The sequence below is a fragment of the Danio rerio genome, chromosome 15 (genome assembly GCF_052040795.2).
Source record: "Danio rerio strain M-AB ecotype USA chromosome 15, GRCz13ab, whole genome shotgun sequence".
NCBI classification, from domain to species: Eukaryota; Metazoa; Chordata; class Actinopteri; order Cypriniformes; family Danionidae; genus Danio; species Danio rerio.
The window spans coordinates 28,378,092-28,397,737 of record NC_141035.1 but is presented as its reverse complement, the minus strand read 5'-3'; the positions used below and the strand labels follow the sequence as shown (position 1 = coordinate 28,397,737).

Here is a 19,646-nt window from a genome sequence, read left to right as displayed (position 1 = left end):
ACACACAACATTTCTTATACAGCATAACGTTAACAGCAATCGGACTTGCTGTCTGGCATTTCTTTTAGAGTTTGAAACTGCGCCGAATAAGTCTTAAGTACCTTCAAGTGCACAGAAAAACATACTGATTCTTATCAAGAAATCATTTTTAATTTACAAATTTGCCTTTTATGGTAATTCAATTATTTACCATTTCATTGTGTAACTACAGTATTTTCTGTAATGTAAAAACAGACAGTTGCATAGGCTAATCAGAAAAAAAAACAATCAAATAATCATTTCAAAAATACATTTTAGCATTGAAAAATCACCACAGGTTCAAAAAAAAAACATTAAGAATCCCTTCAGAAAGTGTGCTTGAGTTTTACTGTATAAGACAGAGAGCAGTTATGTGAGTTTTCGTATTAAACTATTGCTAAAGCATTGTGTCACCCACACTATGATAGGCTCAGTCCTGAGGTAAGCACCAATGTCATTTTGATTTGATTAAGAGAGTTTGGTATGACCAAAAAACAAACAGAATAGAGTAAAGCCCAGGTAATTTGTCCCAAATTACATGTTCAATATTCACTAAGTTCTAAAGTTAGTTATTTCACAGTGCATTTGTGGTTTAAGTTTTCACATTCACCAGCTGAGGTTGTAATTGTTAACCAGTGGTTAACAATTTTTTTTCACTTAAGGTTTGGCAGAGGAAAAGATGAAAATGTCATCATGGAGTAATCTTTGGAATTAAAAACAGTGGGTGTCGTTTCTCATTATCAGAACATTGACATCCCCTGTAAAACTATTTAAGGAAGACTACAAAAAAAACAAGGAAGCAACCGTAACAGACTACTATGTTTTATGTGTGTTGAAAGAAATGAAGGATTGATTGTTTGAAGTGTAGCTTATGGTATATTAGTGCGGTAGCCTGGGGATTAGGCTGTATGTTCAGATCACAGGGCCTGGTCAACTGGCAGAAAATCTAACATCAGTGAGACAGACAAGCGCGGATAGTCTTCGAAAATCAGAAATTTCACAGGGCTTACCCTGAGTGGAGCAGCTGCTGCTATCTGCACCCACAGTATCAGAGATCGAGAGTCATGCTCCTCATGTTCTGATGGTTGTCACATTAGCAGCTCTACGTGTGTGCACCACAGGATTAAAGCTGTCTTGTTAGCCTGAATTTAACTGTGCCAAAATAGAGCTGAGCAGACCATTTCAAACACTTCACATAAGGAAAGGTCTTAAATGTGTTGCCGAATCAATCACTTACAACATAGGTATCAAACTGGGTTCCTGGAGGGCCGCAACTCTGCACAGTTTTGCTCCAACGCTAATCAAACACAGCTGATACAGCTAATCAAGGTGTTCAAGAGACTATTAAACAGGTGTGAGGTGGAGGTGGTTGGAGCTAAACTATGCAGAGCTGTGGCCCTCTAACAATTAAGTTTGAGACCACTGACCTACAAAATGTTACTGTTTGGTTTATATACACAAAGTGCCTTTGTTGTGATTGTTATACATCTAGTCATGCAGAGAATCTTTCAAAGGGCTCGGCTGCAATACAACCGAGGCATATGGACTCTGCTGTAAATATTACTGCACTTTCAAAGGCACCACCCATGCTTAGTCTGTCTCACCAGATGGACTGAAACACGTGGACATGAATTGTTGTATCATGATCGGAATATGCACAGAGATATTCCAGTTGTGAGATCACAGGGCAGTACTTGCTATTTTTTCAATAGGCTAAAGGCACTTGGCGTTGGAGGAAAGGAAAGGGAACAAAGACACTAAATAGCTTGAGACCATACACCTGACCGCCAGAAAAAATTTAAACGGCACTCTCTGTGAACTCTTATTCCACGCTGAAGGGGATAACTACATCAATGCAGAGAAAAGTTAAGATCACTTTACCTAAATCCTGGAACAAACACTCTTCAGTTAGTTGCTCCCTTTAGTACAGAAAAAAACTGGGCCATATTCACAAAGCTGGAAAATCAGATACAGGTGATCCAGTACTCCGAGAAATAGTCTATAAAAAGTCCTCCAATTACTATAAAATCCCAAAGATTTGGCTTTTTCTTTTGGTCCAGATTTCCATCTCCGATCTGGACAGAAGCCCTGAATATTGTTCATATGTGCTTTTCATTCTATATACACCAATAATACTTAGTACACAGGTTTAGGGTACGATTGCAACTCTCTTTTGTAACATTTGACATTTTTTCTTTGGCTTTTCCAACATATAAAAAAAAAGAAAAATGACAGGAAAAATAAATAAAAACAATCTCTTTTTGGTTTTCAATTGGTTATTTGGCTCGGTAATTGAACAAAAAAGTAATTTTTTATATAAATACTGCATTGTTGAGTGTCCAACTGAGTGTCCAACGGTCAAAACAGATTATAAATAAAGCATTTTTACTCCTTTTAGGTAAGTCATTTTAAGAAATGCAAATACTGCAAAATCTGCAAAGAAAGGCACGTTCAGAAATAAACACAGTTTGTGTGCATTTGTACGGCCAAGTCTTTTTGGCCTCCATTGAGGTGCAGGTCCATATGACGATGAGGTGAGAGTTGAATACTGTGATTGGTATACAGTGATGTCTCTTTGGAAATTAAAGTTAGTGGTTCCCCCCCTCTAGCTGGGAGAGTAGCGATCAATGGTGCGGGACTCTGCTGAGAGCTGCTGGGAAGTGGGTGGAAGTGACGAGTTCAGGATGTCCATTTTGTGGGCAAGGCCGAGTTGATCTACAGCCAGTTTTGACAGCGGGTAGAGGCTCTCCATGGCCTTGGCATCAGCAAGGAGGTGTTGAGAAGCTGCAAGAAGGTCTGAGGTTTTCTCCTGCTTCAGACCCAGATGCTCAGCTGTGTACTTGCTCAGAGGATAAATCCCCTCAGAGAAGTCTATCTTCAGCTTCCCGTCAGGAGTTAGTCCTCCGCCAGCAGCTCCACTGCTGTGCATCTTCATGTGACTGATGAGGTTGCGCTGCTGAGCAAACTTGCCTCCACACACCTGGCACTCATAGGGCTTCTCTCCGGAGTGGATGCGCATATGTTCCGTCAGACGATACTGCCGAGTAAAGCGCATGCCACAGGCATCACAGGCGAAGGGTTTAAGGCCCAAGTGACTGCGCATGTGACGTGTCATGGTACCACGTTGGGTGAACTTCTTCCCACAGATGCTACAGGGGTATGGACGTGTCAGCCAGTGGGTTTTCTCATGTTGCCGCAGGGTGGCAGGATCTTTATAAGACTTGTCGCAGGAAGAACATCGATATGGTCGAATGATCTCCCCGAGACCAATGGAATGGAGGTTTTGTGCCAACTTGCCATCGTGGTAAGGGCTGTGGAGGCCACTAGAGCTGTTCAAGCTTGTAGGTGCACGGACAGTAGTAGGTTTACTGTTGCTGTTATTGCTGCTGTCCATCTCACTTCCATTGTTTAACTCTTCCTCTGTATGGGTTTCTACATGTGCATTGAGTTGCTCTGAGCTGGGAAAGCCTTTGTCACAGGGGATGCACACATACAAGTTATCTCCGAAACTCTCTGGCTCATATGGCATGTGATACCTTCCACCTGGTACAGGAGGAGATGGACGACCCTCACTGCTTCCGGTTTCCTCGCTGCCAGTTCCATTCTCATCCTCGCCATCATCGCAGGTCCCTCTGTCATAGCCCCGCTCATTTGTGTTCAGTTTTTCCTCATTGCTTTTATGGTGGTTCATGTGCTGGTGATGTCTCTCTTTATCCTGCTCACCCATTCCCCCACTGTCATCCTCTTCATCGTCCTCATCTTCATCCTCTGGGTTGGAAGGCTCATTCTTCACCCACCGATAGATGTTGGAAGCATCGCGCCGCTGATCTCTGGTGTCCTCTATGGGTTCTGGGCTTGGAGGGCAGGGGTACTGTTCCTGTCCCTGAGAACGATGCAGATGGGGAAGATTGGGTGCAAGTGGATGGTTGGGTAGTGGGAAGGGGTGTGGGGTGAGAGACCCCATATGATGGCCTGTGTCCATTTTTCTAGAACCATCGTTGGGACTGAGCATGGGACTGGTACTTTGGTCAAGCTCGCCTTCAGGCTCCTCATCTGGGTGGAGTGAAGAGATCAAGTGGGGATTGCCAGAAGAAAGCTGAGACTGGGAATTTGGGCTTTTCTTAGACAGGTCAAGGCCATAAACCGATGAACAATTCCTTTCATTGGGAGGCAAGCAAAGACTGGACTGTGGTGACAGGGATGCCTTTGTTGGGGGGTAAGGTGGTGGACCCTTGATGGGAGCTGGTGCATAAATTTCTCCCGCATGGGGGGGCAGTGGGATGGAGGGCAGGTCCTCTAATGTTGTAGGTCGTGGGGTGGTCACTACAGTGTGGCAAGGGTGGATGACAGGGGTAGATATTGGAAACGGTCCTCCCCCCACACCACTGAGGCTTAATTTGTACGATAAAAATGTAGGGTTATGACTTAAATGGTACTTCCTATTCTTTTTCAGCTTCTTTTTGCATAGGGTGACCAGATCCAGAAGTTGCAGGTAACTTGCAGCTGCCAACACTGCCCCTATATTTGGCTCATTTGGAGAGGTGGGGTCACATTCACTTAAACGTCCTGTGTAGATATAGTCAAGAATGACTCGAAACACACCTGGACTGACCATCTCATGGTCCAGATTGATAAGGTTGTCATGAACAACAAGAGACTTAAGGTAGAGGCTACTGGCTGCCAGGATGTTCTTGTGAGCACGGAACAGTGCATTCTGCACCACGATAATAACATCACACAAGAAACCTTTGGTTCGTTGTGTGTTCAATTGCAAGAGGAGGTGCCTAGCATGACTTGGAACTTCCATGGCATCCAGCATCGAGTTCAGACCAATACCTGAAACAGAAGAGAAATGAAGCAGTTCAGCAGAAGCCAGAATGTATTGCAGACAATAACTACCACTTTTACAAGCATAAATCGGCTGAATTTTGCTTATTTATTTTGAGTACTCTGATAAAAGAGGACATGTCTGTCTCGGTGTTTATAAAATATAAGACCCATTGACAGCATATTTATACCCATTAAAATGCTTCTTCATTTACTCTTTGACATCTTTGTAGATGTTTAGGTATAGGGTACTGAGGGCAAATAATTCAGCTTTCCCTTTAATATAACAAGCATCAGAACGACTCCATAAAAGTGAGCTATAGTTGACCAAGTGAGACTGCAATGGTTTTGTCATTATCAAGATACAAAGCCACATGTTTTAAACTTAGTGAAGTGCCGTTAACAAAAAAAAAAGACAGGAAAAATGCCAGTATAAACATGTTTTCATATTGCTGTCTTCCTGATAAAGAATTCCAGAGGTGGTGTGTGGAGTTTTAAACAAAGTCAGACTGAAGGTTTTGCAAGTGTGATGAACAGCAGGCATAAACCAGCAGGGACAAAAAATGCAGCAAATTCATGACAGGACACACTGCTGTGGTATACTAGAAGTGTGACTTACAAATCAAATCATTTTTAAAAGATCACTTGTCAGAGGTTTCCTACAAATTACTACATATAAACATTAAACCAACAATGCCAAGTTTAAAGTCTAAGCTGAGTAGAACAATTCCTTTCATGCAAACAAAATAAACATTACAAATTTACCAGAAAATATTGTTTAAACGCTGCTACATGAGAATACTCTGTATATGAGATAAAACAGATAGTTGGGGTCCCTCAGGGGCTGGTTTCACTGATGGGAAACAAGAAGCTAAATAAATACAGTCATCCCAACATCAGTTCCTCCTCTCATTGTTTATTTCATTGTATAAAATAAACCTCTAAGATGAATACTGTAGTTTGTAGTTACAAGCTCCCATTTAATTAGCGCTTAAGTCCAGCAATTCAAGTCAACCCCATAAACCAACCACGGCTACTAACATAAATTAAAAAAAAAAAAAAACATTTGCCATAAAACATTATATACAGTATGTGAAATATTTTATATCGTTCAGAGGTTTGGAAAGAAAAAAGTCTGTCAGCTATTTTTCTAGTTTATAATTAATCCTGCAGCCTATAACACAAACTTGCTTCCCTCCGGATTTATATGATGAACAGATGAATAGGCTAACAAAATGCAGTAAACCTGTAACTTTTTGCTGCACAAAGCAGTTAAGGCTGGCTGTCTTTGTGTGTGTGTTAACCTACTATTGTTTTGTTGGATGAACCGTCCGAAAATGATCATAACAGAATGCACGAGACCTGTTGCTATGGTAACTTTATCAGACTAACCGTAAATAAACTATTAAAACGTAGGCCTAAATGCACAAAAACAAACAAATGTTGCTTGTAATTTATTTTGACAGGTCGGATCTACCAATACTGCTAATAGTCTGCACCTTGGTTAAACACTTTAAACATGACGTTCGGGTTTCTATTCCTGATTCAGTAAAAAAAAGTGATGCACATAAAAAACTGCAGCCTATTTGTCTCTCTTGAATGAAGAGGAATAGCCGCACTGAACAAACTTGAAGGCGCGCTTCTCCGTTAGATGGTGAGGCAGAGAAACCATACATGGCCAGATTTTAAGTACATAAACAATTGACTGTATACATAGATTTATAAAACAATTATCTGTATACATATTTGTGTCTTAACGTTCCAATTAGACAAGTGCTAAAACATTTACATATCTGTGTGGGGAAAATATTTTTTTTTCAACACAGATCCAGACGACTAAATTCAGAAGCGAAGCAAATGTTTTAAATGATTCCTGAACATTTACTTTTTTGTGTGAAAATGCCGACATGCCATTTGTGGTGTGCAGTGCACCTGTACCTTTATTAGGCCTATGTCATTAAGTCTGAACATTTGCTTACAATTTATTCCAATTTATGAATCATCAGTTCAGTTTTCTTTCCAAGCGCGCGCGCCATTTAATTAACATATTTTAAACGATAATTGATTAGCTTGTAATTATATAAGGAGGTACACTATCTTAACACATAGAAACAAAAATATGACATGCTATTAATTGCCTGCTGCAGGCCAAGTTACCTTAACAATGGAGCAGCTCAACCAAACAAACATCAGCCGCAACATTTCCTCTCAGTCCGCACCTCTCCTCAGCGCCTAGTCTTAATAAAAGCTCTAAAGCTGTGTCTTCTCCTCCCCTGCTGCCCACGGACACGTCTCATCACTGACAGGTGTATTTTAAGGTGATGAGCCATTTTTGGCTCACAGTCTTTCCATTAGCCGTGTGAGTTTTAGAAAGCAGCGCATGATTTATCGCACCGTTCTGTCCTAAACCTGCTGCTTTCAGGAACGTCTATTAAGATGACAAAATCGAAGGAAAGAGTAAACAATAAAGAAAAAAGGCCTGAAAGTAAGGACTGTGGTAAGAGCTTCATGTGAAAGTTTTTAAGAAGAAATCGGCTCTAATTTAACAACAAACTAAATACAAAAACAGAGTGAGACGATTGAAACGTTCAACGCATTAAAACTAAAAAGGAAGTGACGAGAGATATAACTCATGTTTTAAAACGACTGTTTGAACTTTGAGCATAAACACTTGCATCCTCTCAACAATGTCAGCTTTATTGCGTCTAACAAACGCACTTATGCAATATTACTGAATTTAATCTCATTTGATATTCAGATCTCATTTTAATTAATCACTTCTCAATCAAGAGTTTTGATTCCGACCTTTTGAAAACTTTGACAGCTTATTATGTTATTTCAAAAAATGTTTTACAAAAGATACACAGAAAATTAATTTGATTAAATGAGCAGCTATAAAAAATATATCAGTTGAGTTGTGCGTGCGATACATGCGACATCTTGGTCTATTTGCTATATTTGGTATGGTATACAAGATTGGATTAAAGACAGTGCAGGTCATATTTTAAGTGCTTTGGTATTCATTAGCCCTGTGTTTTGTCTCTGTTGTCATTTTGCTGGTTTAGGGGTGAGGCAAGGGTCTGCTTGTGTTCTTAAGACTTCCTCTCTCTCTCTCTCTCTCTCTCTCCGCCCTCGGTCTGTCATCCCTTTTTTTTTACCGCAATCGTCCTCCCTAAAGATTTATCCCTTACAATGAGTCTAACGTACCTTTAAGGAATAAACAGTCAATCGGTCATATGCATATCTTTTAAAATAACTTTGGCGTTGTAAACAAGAAATATTCAGATATTGTGTTTGATTTAGTTTGTGAGAGCATGGAATGCCACGTAATACAATAAACAAATGTAAGCAAATTAGGCAAGGCTATAATTAATAAATGCCGGCCCTTTAATTCGATTGCAGAATAAAGTTGTAATTCGGGCAGTTAGCTGCATGTGTGAGACATTTATTTATTTAATAATTATCATATATATTTTTTTACATTTGTGTCAGTTTTAGGTGCTTTAACAGAGTTTCTCAAAACTTAATTTAAAAGTTTTACTAATTCCTAACACAAGTTTCTGTAAATGGTAGGTAAAACCTGCAAGCGCAAAACCTTGGCGCCAAGAAACGAGCATTTGTCTTGGATCGTGCCTGTTTAAGTGGTTTAAAACAAAACACATGAGGTTTATCGAGCATTTTTTTTCATGTATTTAGAAGGTAAGAGCTGGGAAAAGAGCATATCATACCATGCGCTACTGAATGGCTTTCTCTTCCACAGCTCTTCTTATATTGCGATCAGTCTCTCTCGCGCCCTCCATCAGCTCACGCAGCTCTGGATATTCATTCATAAATGCAACTGGGAGGATAGTTCGCCATCCCTATATGTGGCCTCCATGGTCAGAGATTATATGAAATTATTCTAGCCACATCTCACATCATCGATCAGTTTTATAAGCTTATAAGAAACTGCTGTATTGAGTATATAGAGAGATTAGAAGAACAACTATGTGACTGCATGTTAAATTAAAATTTATTATTTAGAGTGGAAATGAAAACATATATTACAACTTATCAATATTATTGCAAGCAAACTGTGCATGATGTTTAGAAATGTAAGCTTGACAATGAAAGCATTCTAACTATTCCCTCAGTCTGTTAAACATTTTAGTTTTTTGTGAACTTATCTCGACCGTAAATGTTTTGTCCACATACTATTAGTGACACCAACCACCTAAGGCTGGCTAAACATGCTGAATTTAAATTCCTAATTTACACTCTGTCTGTATATTTGCATGCAAAACACCACGCGGATGTGTTTAGAATCAAATCACTCTCTTTAAAGTCAAATCAGTCGCATGTGAAGCACCATGAATTCTCAATTAAGGATGAGCTGAAAGCCCCGGCACAGTGATTAGCACACCGCCATACGAAATCACACCACTGGGTACTGACAACACTTTACTCATAATGCGGTTATAAACTTGCCTATTTCTGATCGGGTTCCTTTGTTCGCCTTCTCAAGTTAAATACATAAAAAACGTCCCTAAATATTGTTTTAACTCTTAATCTCTCTGAAATATAAGAGTGTTCACCTTGAAAACAGTATCCATCAGTTGGTATCAGACAGAAAAGTGGAGTAAAAACTGTATGATAAACAATCGTCTCAATTTGTGAACTTAAATCTAAACGCAAATAAAGATTAAACAGAGAATACACAGTTTACTGTGTATAAATACACCAATAAAGTGCTGATAAAGAAGCTGTAGCTAGTAAAAATATAAAGAGCATTGAACGTTACCTGGATGCCCGATCTCTTCTGCCATCCGATCTAAGTCTCCCTTAATGATCATCTCAACAGTCTTTTGGAGTCATTTCTGACGTTTCAACTTTGAACTGCCAGCCTCCCAAAAACCATGCCAGTTTTCCGAGCACGACTGCCAACTCTTTTTTATTATTAATTGCAATGAATTTCGTGTTGCTCGCCCTCCCTCTTGCTCTCTCTCTCCCTCCTCCCTCTCTCTCTCTCTATCTCTCTCGCTCACTCACTCCTCCTATAAAAATACGTGCGTACTCCTGCATCACTTTTCCTCGTTTTTTGTGTGTTTGGCAATTTTCTTGGCTATTTTTGCATGGATGTAATAATGCGACTAGAGATGATAATGGGCTGCTGGGTCGCAAGTGTGTTTTAGCGCCTCTCGTGATGTCAGTCTAGAGTAAAACTAAAAGGTAAAATCGAGGGCAGGAACTTACAGTGACCCCAACTTGAACTTTTCAACACGTCGAGGCTTCGTCTTAAAGAGACAGGCGTTTCATTGTATATCACAGCATATTTTATGTTGTTGTTATGGCTGTGAACGTTAACATGATTGACGGTGGACGTAACTTTTGCGTAGAGTTCATAATAATATTGTTCAGGAAAGTAAATATGATTCTGCGCAAGATTGTAGGCTACCTGTCAATGTTTACACACAAACACTGATGAGCATTTGCGTACTTATAGTTTATTTTTAAACATTAATCATTTAATATAATTAGCTGCACAAAAAATGTTTTATCAACTCATATTTTAGTTAAAATCTTAATAAATTAATACAATTAGTTGCACGACCCTTCAAAAAAGGATCATGGTGTTAACATGAGTTTTACAAATCCACAATGGTCTGTTAGGCCATTATTTAAAAAAAAATGCCATGTTATACATCAAATCACTTCTTTTCAAAGGATGTTTGTATTTATATATATTTTTTTCTATCAAATACTTGCAATCCACACTATAGCCTATTTGAGAAGTTTTAAGTGTAACAGTTGTCTGGAGAAATTATTTAATTTGTTTATCTGTAGCATCAGTATTATCTTTTATCGATTAAAAATAAGTCTCACAATCTTTCACACAAATATGCATTATTTAGACAGAAAACCGATGCGTTTTCCTTCAACTGATATACATACGACATAATTCTACTACTGGAAATTTGTGAGAGTTTTAATAATGATTTATCTTTAGTAATAATGCCTAAGTGTCAATATTATTTAATTAAGTGATTATTCTAAAAATGAAGACTCGAACATATTGAGTAATTGTCAAAAGTCATGGCCCTTTATACGCTGTGTCATGCAGTTTCACACGTTTAACAAATAAATAGATACTAGCGATTTTATAATCGTCTGTTTGTCTTTCTAGTTCTTTAGAGTCTCTACACTGATACTTCAAAACACAGAAACCAAAACACCGATTAACACCAATCCATCATTTTACATCGAAAACTAGTCTGTTTTAATCTCCGAAGAACAATTAAACTCATTTAAAAGGCGAAAGAAAAAAATCCCAGTTTGCACTGTCAATTTAGGAACATATAGCCTATTAATCAGTTTTGATTAATCACGCAGACCAAATGAAATAGGCAGCCTAAATAAATAATGCATTCTGGCCGCTGACAATCTGACATGCCTTTATTTAAGTTTGCTGTTATGCAACATTTTCAAAATGGTTTGTTTATTTTCAAATACATTATAAGTGCTATTTAAAAACCACATGGAAGCACAAAAAGTTATATCTCCCGCTGTCCTGACACGCCTGCAGCACGAGCGTTAGTCGTCATCATCATCACCATCATCATCATCATCCATCAGGTAAGTATGTTGGCACGCGCTCGCCGTGCACACCTGAACGCGCCGCAGGTAAATCTCACAGCGCGCACACACGCATTAACACAAACTCACCTCGGATTCATGTCTGATGCTCCTGCCGATCTCGACTTTCCCCTTACGGGATTTCCCCGTCCCAGAATCCCCAGTCGTCCAAATCCCTTTTTAAAACGTAAACTTTCCCCGGTGTTTCCAGCTTCTTCCGCGTTGTCCCTTGTCCTTTAGCCTTCTCCGCTTGTGTCCCGCTCTGCTCGTGTTTGAGTGGATCGGACACTTGAGAATCTGGATGGCTCTGATTGGCGTTCGGCTCCTGGAGTCCTGCAGGCTGCGCGCGCAGCGACACCTACCGGCTTTGATTAGACGAGCTCACGGTGGGGACAGGCTCGGGAATAATCGCGAGGCACACCGGTGAAGGACATACGTTCAGCAGAAATTATTTGTTCATGGGTGTGACTAATCGTGGCAGAGTTCAGTGCACAGCTAAGGTCAAATTCGCATGTGACTGAAAAAAATGATTCATTGGATTTCTATTTTTTTTTAAATGGTTGTAAACAAATTTTGTCTGAATTTAAATAAATCAAGTAACATTATTACATTTTATTTGTTTAAATTCAATCCATATAAATAGTTTGCAACCATTTACCTTAAAAGAAATTTAGTAGATACAACGATTTGTTTTTAAGTATACAAGCTGTTTGTTTGATGGACTCATTTGCTTTCATTTTCTTTTAACCACAGATCATTTCGTTTTTGTTTTGTTAATCTTTCTTTTCTTTTATCTCTTTTTATTTATTCCTTTATTTGTGTATTAATTGACCATTCTTATTTCATTAGTCTTCAATTTTAATTATTTTTGTAAAGTTTTCTTTACTTTTAGGTATAGGCTATGGTGTGATTATATGATGAAAACCAAAAAAAATCACCTGTTCTTCATTCATAAATAGAAGTTTTTGTAATGTACATTTTTTTGTAGTTTACAATCCAATCATTATTTCTTTTTATATTTCTTTCCTTTTTTTCTTTCTTTTACTAATAATAATTCCTTACATTTATAGCGTTTTACATTCAAAGCACAATTTACTCATTGGGGAATCTCCTCATCCTGTGATTAATGAGACATGAATAATTGGACCAGTTGTTGTTTTATGAAGGGAAAATTGTGATATCCTTTTTAATGACAATTATGTATTATTTTAATTGTTTGGATTATATGTGAGTTTTTGTGTTTTTTAACTATTTTCATCAAGTACACTAAAAAATAAAGGGTTCAACAAAATTCCTTTATGCTGTCCCAATACAAATCAGTCAAGTTAACTTAATGGTTTTTACAAATTTGAGTGGATTGAACATAAAACAGTTAAGTTGTCCTCCAAAAAACTTTAGAATTGTGTTGTTTATATTCATTTTAAATATGTAGCTTGAAAGCAGCAAAAGTAACTTTTTAAAAAAGATCTTTACTAAGGTACAATTATTCAATTACTGTAAATAAGTTCATATTTTACTCTTATAAGATTGTGTGATTGAAATATTTGTTCTTTTAGTATTTCAATAATGTTTTAAATTTGTATAAAGTACCGGTTTTATTAATTTTTGTGATTTTTCTGATTACTGAAACCAAATAAATAGTTTTATGAAAGTTACAATCGATTTCTTTTTTCTCTCTATCTCTCTATTTACTCTTCACCTTTTGAAACTCCACTTATTAAAGCAGTAGTGCCCAAACTTTTTCTTATGAAGGGCCAAAAACCAAACTTGATTGAGAGTGTTGGGCCAAAGGTAAATAAACCAAAACTGTATTACATTAAAGTTGCAAGGTAAATTCCTAATTTATTAATAGGTTTTAAATGTTATAATTAATAATTATTTATAGTTATATTATTTTATTTATATAAAGTTTTATTATAATTAAATATGTAATTATATATATTAATATATATATATATATATATATATATATATATATATATATATATATATATATATATATATATATATATATATATATATACAGTTGAAGTCAGAATTATTAGCCCTCCTGTTTAATTTTTTCTGCAATTTCTATTTAACGGAGAGCATATTTCTTCCACATATTTCTAAACATAACAGTTTTAATAACTCATTTCTAATAACTGATTTATTTTATCTTTGCCATGATGACAGTAAATAATATTAGACTAGATATTCTTTAAGACACTTTTATTCAGCTTAAAGTGACAAGGCATAACTAGGTTAAATAGGTTAACTAGGCAAGTTGGTGTAATGATGCAAGTTATTGTATAACGATGGTTTGTTCTGTAGAATATCTGAAAAAAAAAAGCTTAAAGGGGCTAATATATTTGTCCCTAAAACAGTGTTTAAAAATTAAAAAAACTGCTTTCATTTTAGCCAGACTGAAACAAATAAGACTTTCTCCAGAAGAAAAAATATTATCAGACATACTGTAAAAATTTCCTTGCTCTGTTAAACCATTTGGGAAATATTTAAAAAAAAAAAAATTTAAAGGGGGGCTAATCATTCTGACTTCCACTGTATGTGTGTGTGTGTGTGTGTGTGTGTGTGTGTGTGTGTGTGTGTGTGTGTGTGTGTGTGTGTGTGTGTGTGTGTATATATATATATATTTATTTATTTTTTTTTTTTTTTTACATTTTACAATGAAAAATGAAAACCTAATCCCATTTAAAACACAATGTTGTTCAATGCCAATGTCTTGTGCAATGTCCGTGTATCCATCTATTAACAGTATTTATGTTTTAACATTTAAAAACTGATCCATTCACAACATTTAACTGAAACATTTAATTTCATTTTTTTTGTTGCTCAACAATTAAATTCATGTTAAATTAGAATTGACGATCTCTGTTGAAGGCATTTACCCCAGCATTCCCCATCATTCTCTCTCTTTCTTTTCAGGTGGCAGGCCAAATACAGTTGAAGTCAGAATGATTAAACCCCTAAATTATTAGCCCCCCTGTTTATTTTAATTCATGTTTAACAGAGAGATTTTTTTTCAACACATTTCTAAACATAATAGTTTTATTAACTCATATCTAATAACTGATTTATTTTATCTTTGCCATGATGACAGTAAATAACATTTTACTAGATATTTATCAAGACACTTCTATACAGCTTGAAGTGACAGTTAAAGGCTTAACTAGGCTAATTAGGCTTACTAGGCAGGTTAGGGTAATTAGACAAGTTATTGTATAACGATGGTTTGTTTTGTAGACTATTGGAAAAATGTATCTTAAAGGGGCTAATAACTTTGACCTTAAAATGTTTTTGTTTTTTTTTTATTAAAAACTGCTTTTATGTTAACCAAAATAAAACAAGTAAGACTTTCTCTAGAAGAAAAAATATTATCAGACATACTGTGAAAATTTCCTGAATCTGTTAAACATCATTTGGAAAATATTTAAAAAAGAAAATAAAATGCAAATGGGGGCTAATAATTCAGACTTCAACTGTAAAAGGTTACCATGGGCCAATTTTGGCCTAGTTTGGACATCTCTTAATTAAGGCATGCTTTATAAGGCCTTCATTCATAGATCATAATTTTCTTAAAAGTAACACTGTCAATCCTGCTTTCCAGATATTCCCAAGGTGTCATGTTTTGTCATTTCTGCTATCACTTTGTGGCGTCCCTTTTGTTTTGAAATGCAAAGTGTTTTTTGTTGTTTTTTTTAAGCCGGACATTTACCTGACAGAAGCCTTTTCATGCCTAAACCTGCCCTCCAGACGGTCAGATTACTCCAACAGCTGACTGACATCTGTTTCACCTGAAATGACTGCAGTTTAACACATGCTTTTTAATTAGAATAGGCAAAGTCACAACAGTCCAACTTTACCGAGAAGAACGTATTGTCTTTCACTTCCAGTTTCTCTTGATGAACTAATGATAACCTCCAAAAACACTGATAGACAAAGGACAGATCAGAGCCCAAACAGCACCTGGATGTTTTTTCAGGTCACTGTTACGCTTTGGTATAAAATTCACTGCCCATATGTCGGAGAAAAACACAATGGGTATTAGTCGCTGAAAATAGCTCGGTTGTTAAATATAATTGCTTCATTTGACCCCTGTGACTCTCTGACCTTGCCTCGTGTCACAGCAGACTCATTTGGCTCGGTTATGTTTATTGTTTTGTTTACTGCTTCTTTAGATTTGCCAAAGTCAGCTCTTTCACTTTCTGGAGGACACATCGAGAGCCTCATTCATGCAACGTGAGCGGAACTGATTTGTAATTGTTCGCTTAAACATTCTTACGTAAATTGTCATGTTCAATTCATATAAGAAAGATTAAACAAACAAATTACATGCAGATTTATTCTACTCCAGTTTCACGAATAAAGGTCAGTGGTTACACAAGCAAAATTTTACTTTTCATATGAGTATATTTTATAATTTGACCAGATTCTGAAATGAAAACCAGTGACGATTTATAGTGCAGTGGTCAAAAATACTATTTAAATATCAATTTTGATTATATATTTGATATATGATTTATGAAATGGCCACAATACATGTGCTTTCTTTCTTTTTTTGTTTTCTTTTAATATTAAGTAATCATTTGCATATATAGTAAACAGACCAAAAATGTTTAAAACAAAATTAAAAAGTTTTATTTATTTATTTGTTTTTTTGTGCATGTATATTGTGTGGACTATAATTTCATCTAGAATTTGTATCCGTCTGTCTGTCGGGTTGTAATATAGGCAACCCCAACCCTTGGATTAAATTTGAATCCAATGTACATATCCAATACATATTTTGAATTAAATCTTTAACCCAATTGTTGTGTTTGTCTATACTTGACCCAAAGTAGGGTTTCAAAAATAACACATTTTCCGAGTGCATCTATAACGTCATTTCAATCTTTCAGTTCAGGCTTTTATTTGACATTAAATTACCCCATCATATTGAAATGCATTTTCACCCGCATGATTCTACACTTCGCGATTAGGTTACTTTATTTTTTAACAAAAATTAACTTATAATTATTTATTAAACAAATTTTGTGCATATTTATAAAAATAAAGTTAAGTCAATAGTTCCAATTTTAGTCAATAGTCAATTTTACCAATGACACCAATGGACTTTTCTCTTTGATAAATGATAATAACATTGCTGTGCTAGCCTAGTTTCAATCTAGCAAGTAATCAGTTTATCTCTAATAGTCAAAATAATCATTAAACTATTGCTTTCATAACCAGGTCTGACTGTTTTGAAAGCTGTGCTAAGTCTACATGTCCACTGGAGCTTTTTTTAAAAAGCTGTTAATTTCAGATGGTAGCCCTTACAAGCTGTTTTGGTGTTGACAGTTGCATTGTATAGTCCCACGACTGGACTTTACAGCTAGCTCAAAAGTCACACTGTTGGGCGCTGCATTTTTTTGCCTTGCAATGACTGAAAAGCACATCCCACTCAGCGATGACCGTTAAACATCTATTCAATGCATCTCTAAGCTACAGACACCCAATCTAAGAGCAACCAAACCTTAACCCTGCCTAAAAATGTCCACAGGAGAAAGAGTAAGCACTGCAGTGTATGATATGCTTGAGGGTTAATTGACTAATGATAACAAATGAAGCCTTACTATAAAATGTAACAAACAATATTTCGTGATATTCTAAAAGATAAAAAAAAAAAAGTGAAAAACGCTTGACATGGCTTGACTAAACATCCAAACCCAAATTTCTGTCAAATTTTACTGGTTATTATCAGTAACTACTGAAAAAAGGACAACCCCTAAGTCCATCGATAATGTGAACAATAGCGGATTAGACATTTTCTTTCCCATTAAAATGAAACAGCTTAACGTGGCTTAATGTACCTTAACAACAAGGCGGGGAAAACCAAACTTCTCTAAAAATTGACTTGTAATTAGCACTGACTGCCATCAAAAGAATGAGTCCTGATTCCACAGCTAAAGTGAACAATGTAGGCGTTCTCCCCTATGTTGTTAGGAAATTTATTTTTCCCATTTTTGTTAAGTGACATGAAGCTCTTTCAATATCGCTTAACATGATATTGATGGAATTATATGAGCTGTTCTTGATCTTTTGATAATATTTAGGGAATTATAGGGCCTGTTCTTTTGATAATAGTTAGTGTTAATCACAAGTAAAGTTTCCCCTGGTAAAATAAATGGTTTCCCCTGGTCGGTGTTAAGCCATGTTAAGCCGTTTCCTTATATTGGATTTCTATAGGGAGAATGCATAAAGTGATATTGTTCACTTTACTGTATACACTAAAATAAGAGCTTGTTCTTTTGACAGCCAAAAGTGTTTATCATAAGTATATTTTAAAAGTCATTTGGTTGCCTTTGGTTTTTGCGAAGTTGTTAAACCACATTATGCTGTTACAGGGTTTCTATAGGTTTCATCAAGTCAAATTTAAGACTTTTTAAGACCTTTTTTAGCCCATTATGAATGAAATTTCAGAATTACACAAGGTTAAACGTTGAAAAGCCATTAAAATCAAATGTTATTGTAAGGAAGATAATTCAACCATATATTTATAAACAGTAATATAAATAGAGTTCGTAAATAAAATTCATAAATAAGAGTTAATAAATAACCTTCTGTTAACTTTTATTGAGATAGAATGATAGTGATAAGATGGGTGTTAGCCCGATTGAGTAGCTTTACACGGACGAAGGACATTTAAGACCTGTTTAAAAAGATTTAAGACCTACAACACAATATTTCAGTGAATTTAAGACTTTTTAAGGACTAAATTTTTGATTCTCAAGACTTTTTAAGACCCCTCAGATACCCTGTGTTTTAATGAATTTAATGGAATAAAATGGAAGCATAATACCGCTCAACATAGTATTGTTTGTTTCAAAGCTTGTTCTTTGATAGTAGTTGGTGCCATTTGTCATTGTCATGATCGAAATTTGATAGAAATTTGGTACATTAAGTAGTTACTGTTAATTACAAGTAAAGTTTGACAGAAATTTGTGTTTTTCAGGTTGATGTTTAGGTACATTAAGTTACGCTAAAGAGTTTGGAATGTCCCTATATTTTGATAAAGAATCAGAATCATCTCAGGCATGCTGTAGGAAATATTTAGTAGTGAAAATATTTATTTATTCATTCATTCATTCATTCATTTTCTTTCAGCTTAGTCCCAAATTTATCAGAGTCGCCACAGCGGAATGAACCTCCAACTATCCCAGCATATGTTTCACGCAACAGATGCCCTTCCAGTACTGAAAACACCCATACACATTCACACTTAAACACTATGGCCAAGTTTACCCAATTCACCTATAATGCATGTCTATAGATTGTTGGGGAACACAGGGAGAACATGCAAACTCCACACAGAAATGCCTCCTGTTCCAGCCCGGGACTCAAACTAGAAACCTTTTGCTGTGAGGCAAGAGTGCTAACCACTTAGCCACCGTGCTGCCTATGTGAAATATGAATTATTCAAATATAATCAATTAATACAATGCTATAAATAATTGTTGAAGACACTCTTTATCCTCAATCGTGTGAGTTTCTAATGAGTCAACAACAGGTGAAAGTTGCTGGTGTTTACGGTGATGAAGTGAATGAAAGCTGCGCTAACATTAACCAGACCTGCCACTGAACCACAGAGCACTTTTACACAAGCATTGACTTTCACAATCAGTCCTCACCTCCTAAATAACACACCTATTGTTTGTGAGTGCGCGCATGTGTGTGTGTAAGAGATGGAGTGTGCAAGAGAGCTGAACCAATTTTGTTTTAACAAGTGGGATGTTTATGTGCTGTGTGTTAAACTTTATTGGCCGTGTGCATGAGTGATATCAGTCTGAGGGGCTGAGAGCTGAGAATCGTCTGAAGAACAACTGACTTGGGAGCAAAGCATCACGTTTAAGTATGCACAGGGCATGACTAATTGAATTCCACTTACTATAACACAAGCATAAGGTCTGCGGTTAAAGATGCTCCATGGAGGTCGATGGAGGCCCCCTGTTGTTGCAGTTGTTGAAATATAATATTCTGTAACAATAAATTATCATTAATTATATACAATTAAATCATAATATGCAAAATATTATAAAAGCAATACATTATTCTCCAGTGCCTAGACTGCAGCTCTGCACGAGAAGTTTGGTCAAAGGAGAAATGGTTTTCCTCAACTGAGCCTGGTTTTTCTCGTTGTTTTTTTCCTTCAC

At 36.4% G+C, this 19,646-nt stretch overlaps 1 protein-coding gene across 3 annotated transcripts; it reads right to left on the bottom strand.

Annotated features, from left to right (window-relative positions):
• Nucleotides 1-128: 128 nt before the first annotated feature.
• Nucleotides 129-11,732, bottom strand: hic1 (hypermethylated in cancer 1). Of its 3 annotated transcripts, none has more exons than XM_087282684.1 (2): nucleotides 7,003-9,667; nucleotides 129-4,854 (listed from the first exon to the last, which is right to left on the bottom strand). In XM_087282684.1, exon 2 carries the CDS (start codon nucleotides 4,835-4,837, stop codon nucleotides 2,624-2,626), a length of 2,214 nt encoding a protein of 737 aa, XP_087138810.1. In that variant the 5' UTR covers nucleotides 4,838-4,854; nucleotides 7,003-9,667; the 3' UTR covers nucleotides 129-2,623.
• Nucleotides 11,733-19,646: the final 7,914 nt, after the last annotated feature.

Coding starts and splice junctions, on each gene's coding strand:
- hic1 (XM_087282684.1), bottom strand. CDS start 4,837: ATGCTGGATGCCATGGAAGTTCCAAGTCATGCTAGGCACCTCCTCTTG.